This window comes from Chiloscyllium plagiosum, chromosome 40, assembly GCF_004010195.1.
Source record: "Chiloscyllium plagiosum isolate BGI_BamShark_2017 chromosome 40, ASM401019v2, whole genome shotgun sequence".
NCBI lineage: Eukaryota > Metazoa > Chordata > Chondrichthyes > Orectolobiformes > Hemiscylliidae > Chiloscyllium > Chiloscyllium plagiosum.
The window spans coordinates 2,093,113-2,099,200 of NC_057749.1; the positions used below are offsets into that span (position 1 = coordinate 2,093,113).

General features: G+C 48.4%; 2 protein-coding genes across 2 annotated transcripts in view; one reads left to right on the forward strand and one right to left on the reverse strand.

The window, feature by feature from the left end:
• LOC122542457 (hydroxylysine kinase-like) overlaps positions 1–6,088 on the reverse strand; it is a 77,555-nt gene that overhangs the window by 50,519 nt on the left and 20,948 nt on the right. The gene's annotated exons all lie outside the window — the stretch shown is intronic.
• The window catches only part of LOC122542458 (zinc finger protein GLI1-like), a 22,014-nt gene that overhangs the window by 4,540 nt on the left and 11,386 nt on the right, over positions 1–6,088 (forward strand). Inside the window, exon 4 of the mRNA XM_043680171.1 lies at positions 3,946–4,071. Coding sequence (XP_043536106.1) covers positions 3,946–4,071 — 126 coding nt within the window. The remainder of the gene's footprint in view (positions 1–3,945; positions 4,072–6,088) is intronic.

Consider the following 6,088-nt stretch of genomic DNA (forward strand, 5'->3'; position numbering starts at 1 on the left):
ATGCCTCTTAAATGTTGCAATTGTACCAGCCTCCACCACTTCCTCTGGCAGCTCATTCCATACACGTACCACTCTCTGAGTGAAAACGTTGCCCCTTAGGTCCCCTTTATATCTTTCCCCTCTCACCCTAAACCTAGTTCTGGACTCCCCGACCCCAGGGAAAAGACTTTGCCTATTTATCCTATCCATGGCCCTCATGATTTTATAAACCTGTATAAGGTCACCCCTCAGCCTCCGACGCTCCAGGGAAAACATCCCCAGCCTGTTCATCCTCTCCCTGTAACTCAAACCCTCCAACCCTAGCAACATCCTTGTAAATCTTTTCTGAACCCTTTCAAGTTTCACAACATCCTTCCTATAGGAGGGAGACCAGAATTACACACAAATATTCCAATATAACCAATGTCCTGTACAGCCGCAACATGACCTCCCAACTCCTGTACTCAATACTCTGACCAATAAAGGAAAGCATACCAAACACCTCCTTCACTATCCCATCTACCTGCGACTCCACTTTCAAGGGGCTATGAACCTGCACTCCAAGGTCTCTTTGTTCAGCAACACTCCCTAGGACCTTACCATTAAGTGTATAAATCCTGCTAAGGTTTGCTTTCCCAAAATGCAGCACCTCGCATTTATCTGAATTAAACTCCATCTGCCACTTCTCAGCCCATTGGCCCATCTGGTCCAGATCCTGTTTAATCTGAGATTTCTTCAATCTTGAGAAAGATCTAATGGTTAAGATGTTACTTTCAAAGAATCACACGATTATTATGGTGCAGGAGGAGGCCATTCAGCCTATCGACCTGCAGTGACTGTCCTATCTTGTGCCAATCTCCTGCAATCTCCCTGTATCCCTTCTATCGTTACTATCCACAAAAAAAGTGAATCGTGGTTACAGTGAAGTCCGTTGTGCCTGCACCAGTTCCATTATCTAATCTTTTGCCTTTTCCCCATGTCCCTGTGTGCTATTTTTATTCAAATAACCATCCATGCCCTTGTGAATGCGTCCACTGAGCCAGCCATTTCCAGGCTGTGCATTCCAGACCCTCGCCGAGAGGGGAAAAAAAAAGTTTCCCGTCATTTCACACTGGCTTTGTTTGCGCACCACTTTAAATCCATCACTTGTCCCAGCTCCAGGCTGATTCAAAATGCAGCCTGATCAAAGTTGTGCCTGGCTTCCTCACCAACACTTATCCTCTGAGCCAGCTGTCTTCCTGGGCAGGAACCCTTCAAGTGGATCCCTCCGAAAGCAACTCCTCTCATGCTGCCTGTGCACATGGTTTCTCCCGGTGAAGCAAAGTGACAAACAGGAAGTGCTGGAGAAACTCAGGAAGCTCGGACAGTACTCTGTCCTCCATTTTGATTAAACCCCAACCATGTCTTGCATTTGCTCTGAGGAGAGCTGACTGATTTTCTGTTCTTCGCACTCACTTCAAGACCTACTCATCAATGTCATCACCTCCTTATTACTTTACAGTAGGCCTTTTGCTCTGGTTCACCATCATCGTAAAGTCAGACAGCCCAGAAAAGGCCCATCGAGTCTGTGCTGACTTACCTACACTAGTCCCACTTTCCCACACAAGACCCATAGCCTTGCATGTTAAGACACTTCAAGCGTTCACCCAAGTACATTTTAAAGGTTGCAAGGTTTCTCACCTCAGCTCCCCTCGCAGACCCCCACCACCCTCTGGAAGAAAATGTCTTACCTTAAATCTCCTCTAGAACTCCTGCTTTTCACCTTAAAATTGTATCCCCTTGTGATGGACCCTTCACCTATTCCCCCCTGTTCATGCCCCTCATCACCTTACACACCTCTAGCAGGTCCCCCCCTCAGCCTTCCCTGCTCCAAATTAAACAACCCGAGCTTATCCAGCCTCTGTTCACCGCTAAATCTATCAAATCGTCTGTTCCACTTCTCTCTCCTCTATTTTTTTCCCTCGACAGTATGAAACCACTTGCCCTGTTGCTGGACTCGAACCATGTACTCTTGTTTTTTTCCCTCTCTGCAGATGCTGCCAGAGCTGCTGACATTGTCTGTTTGTGTTTATCCTCCCACTATCTCCTGAGTGAATGTCTCTGGGACGTTAGGAACATGAGTTAGCAGAAATGGGAACAGAGCCTCCAGGAGACACTCAGCAGGTCTGGCAGCATCGGTGGAGAGAGAGAAAACATTCCAGGCCTTCCATCGTTGACAGAGCTAACCCACATATTGCACCCCCTCTGCTTTTCTCCCTGCAGATGTAGTCCTTTTTGAGTATAAATCCTTAAATCTGGGACATTTGAGTCTCCGGCCTGTGGAAACAATTCCTAGAATTAATATCTGAACGGACCTCAGAAATGTTAATTCTGATCTCTCTCTCTTTCTGCAGCTTCTCTGAGGCTGTCACACTCTGTACTGCTACCCTGATGTACCTTGTATGGTATGATCTGCCTATCTAACACGCAAAACACCACTTTTCACTGTATCTCGGTACGTGTGACAACAATCAGTCATTTCTTCATACTCTCTCACAGAGCCTGAAAATAGAACCATTTCAGCTTCTCCCATCTCTCCATGCTACTGGTCTGTCATCCTTATCATATCAGCAACATCCTCTTGGCGATACCCCATTGAGGTTAAATAAGCAATAATCCTGCCTTCTGACAGTTACAGTGACAGTCATTTAACAGTCAAAATCCTCTCAGCTCCTCAGATTTGACTCATAGTCATAATCTACAGCACAGAAAAAGGCCCTTCAGCCCATTGAGTCTGCACACTGGCCCTAAACAACCCCCTAACTATTCAAGTCCCATTTTCTAGTACTTGATCCGTACCCCTGTGTGCCTTGGCATCCCAAGTGACACATCGAATTCCTTCTCCCACCCTTAACAGACAGAGAGTTCCAGATTCCCCACCCCCTCTCTGGGTGAAGAGGATTTTCTTCATAGCCCGTCTAAACCTCTTGACCCTGAACCTAAATCTCTGCCTCTGGTCATTGATCCCTCCATCAAGGGGAGAGGTATCTTCCTGCCCATCCTATCTATACCCCTCATTCTTTATACATCTCAATCATGTCCCCCTCCTCAATCTTCTCAGCTCACCCATCCCCATTTCACCACCCCACCCACCGCCACCCCCTTTATCTGCAGCTCCGCCCCCACACACACACCCTCCCAGTCCTGAAGGAGGGTTACATCCGAAACGTCAACTTCTCCACCTCCTGATACTGCCTGGCTTGCTGTGTCCTTCCAACTTCCTGCCTGTCTCTTAAGGAAAACAGCCCCAGTCTGTCCAGTCTCTCTTCATCACTGAGCCCTCCAGCCCAGGCAACGTCCTGGTAAATCTCCTCTGCCCCTCTCCAGTGCTATCACACCCCTCCTATAATGGTGAGTCCAGAGCTGCACACAGTATCATAGCTGTGGCCGAACTAACGTTCTATACAGTTCCAGCATCACCTCCCTGCTCTTTAACTCTATGCGTCGGCTAGTGAAGGCAAGTGTCCCATATTCCTTCTGAACCACTTTGTCCATCTGTCTTGATGCCTTAAGGGACTTGTGCACATCAAGATCCTTCCGATCCTCAGTCGTTCCCAGACCCATAAAGAACCACAAGCTCCCAATTCCACCCAACTCAAAGCTTGACTCCACTTCAGCCCCTAAAATCCTGTCAGATTCCAATGGTTAGTGGGAACAGCTTGAGAGGTGGTTTGAGGGCCCACTAACTGTACCACCACACAAAGGGAACAGAGACCGGAGGAAAGGGGTGAATGAGAGAGGAGGATAGAAAAAAGAGAGAAGGAGAATGAAAGAAACTGGAGAAAAAGAAAACAGCAAAGCTATAGTGTGTGTGAGAGAGAGAGAGAGAAGCAGAAACAATGGGAGATAAGCAGGAGAGGACGTGCCCTTGCAATTACCATGGAAACCACTATCGCCCTGTTCTCATTTAGCGATGATTTCTAACAGGATCTTTTGTTGGGAAGAGAGGATGGAGATAAGGATGATGGGAAACAAGAGCCAGCCATCTATGAGACAAACTGTCACTGGGACGGGTGCAGTAAAGAGTTCGATGCTCAAGATCAACTTGTGCATGTGAGTAACTCAATACACATTGTGTTTAATATCTGTGAAGGGGGCGAGTCCCCGGGAATGTTCTGGAACCTTCAGGGCCCTGTTGTAAATCACAAGGGCATTGAAGACGTGTTTGTTTTTATTGCATTTCATGTGAGCACTTTTGCTTTATGTGTGACGGAGGGAGGGGAAAAGATTCCCTATCTGTCGTGCGTTGTTCACTTTCCACTTGGTGCGGGAAGGATGGGCATCTCGAAGCTGGGCATGTGCCAGCTGACTGATGCCAGGGCAGCAGAGGAGAGGCTGAGCTGAGCTTAGGGTGGGGGGTGGGGGGCGCTCCAGAGTTTGGATTGATCTCTTTGACTTGACACACTGCATTTCTCCGGCTGATTTCTATCACCATCCTGCTCACAAAAGATCACCTCAAAGGTGAATACCTTAAAAGTGTGAAGTAGGGCTAAATTTTCTTTTTGAGCGCTCCTTTTAAGATTTTCTTGAGGCCTACTCTTTGGTTTTCAGGGCCTCCTTTTCCATTGTCATTAACTCCTGTATTAGGTGATGCAGCCTCATAGCAACATTATCTCGGCCTCACACAGAATTGTTCATTATTAAATTATCCAATTGGTACAGTGTTCATGACAGTAGCATCCAGTATTCCCTTCTTGAAAGACTTAAACCAGCTCTGTCTGATTAGATTCAATTCCCTACAGTGTGGAAACAGGCTCAACAAGTCCTCACTGACCCTCCGAAGAGCAACCCATCCCCCTCTGACTAATGCACTATGGGTAATTTAGCATGGCCAATTCACCTGACCTGCACATCTTCAGACTGTGGGAGGAAACTGGAGCACCCAGAGGAAACCCACACAGACACGAGGAGAATGTGCAAACTCCACACAGACAGTTGCCCGAGGCTGGAATCGAACCTGGGACCCTGGTGCTGTGAGGCAGCAGTGCTAACCACTGAGCCACCGTGCCACCCTGCTTTGTAACCATCCCGCCAGCATCCCAGCCTCACTCCCTGGGTCCCAGTCTTCTGAGCCTCATTTTCCTTCTCACCCCAGTCTCCCACAGTTCCTTCCCTCCAGTCCCTCTCCCTTCAGCCCCGCTCAAAGAGAATGACGTACAGAAAGAGGTTTTGCTAAAACTATACAAGGCACCGATCAGACCATAGCTGGGATACTGTGAACAGGTTTGGGTCCCCTTACCTGAGGAAAGACAGACTGACATTGGAGGCAGTCCAGAGAAGGTCCACTCGGCTGATCCCGGGTATGGAGGGACTGTCCCATGAGGAAAGGTTGAGGAGGTTGGGCCTGGACTCATTGGGGTTTAGAAGTTGAGGAGGTTGGGCCTGGACTCATTGGGGTTTAGAAGGAGGAGAGGTGACCTTATTGAAACATCCAAGATTCCCTGGGGGACTTGACAGGGGGGATGTGGAGAGGTTGTTTCCCCTTGTGGGAGAGAGTCGAGGACCAGAGGGTACAATCCCAGAATAAGGGGTCACCTGTTGCAGACAGAGATGAGGAGGAATTTCTTCTCTCAGAGGGGAGTGAGTCTGTGGAATTCTTTACCACAGAGGGCTGTCGGGGCTGGGTCAGTGAGTATATTCAAGGCTGGGATAGAGAGATGTTTACTCAGGAAGGGAATCCAGGGGTGATGGGGAAAAGGCAGGAAAGTGGAGTTAGGGATGATCTGATCAGCTGTGACCTGATTGAGTGGCGGAGCAGACTCGATGGGCTGAATTGCCTCTTGCTGTTCCTATACTTTCTGGTCTTATCCACAAGATGCAGTGCATCCCCTCCAAGGGTCCTTCAGCAGCACCTTCCAAACCCAGGACCTCCTTACCGAGAAGGACGAGGACAGCAGGTACTTGGGAACACCACATACTGCAGGTTCCCTTCTGAGCCACACAGCATCCTGACATGGAAATCTATCAATGTTCCTCCACTGTCGCTGGGTCACACTGGCTCACTCAGAGCTCTGTGGATCTGCCTGGAGGATAGCTATCTCAAACAGCAACAGGCAATGTTAGTTATCTC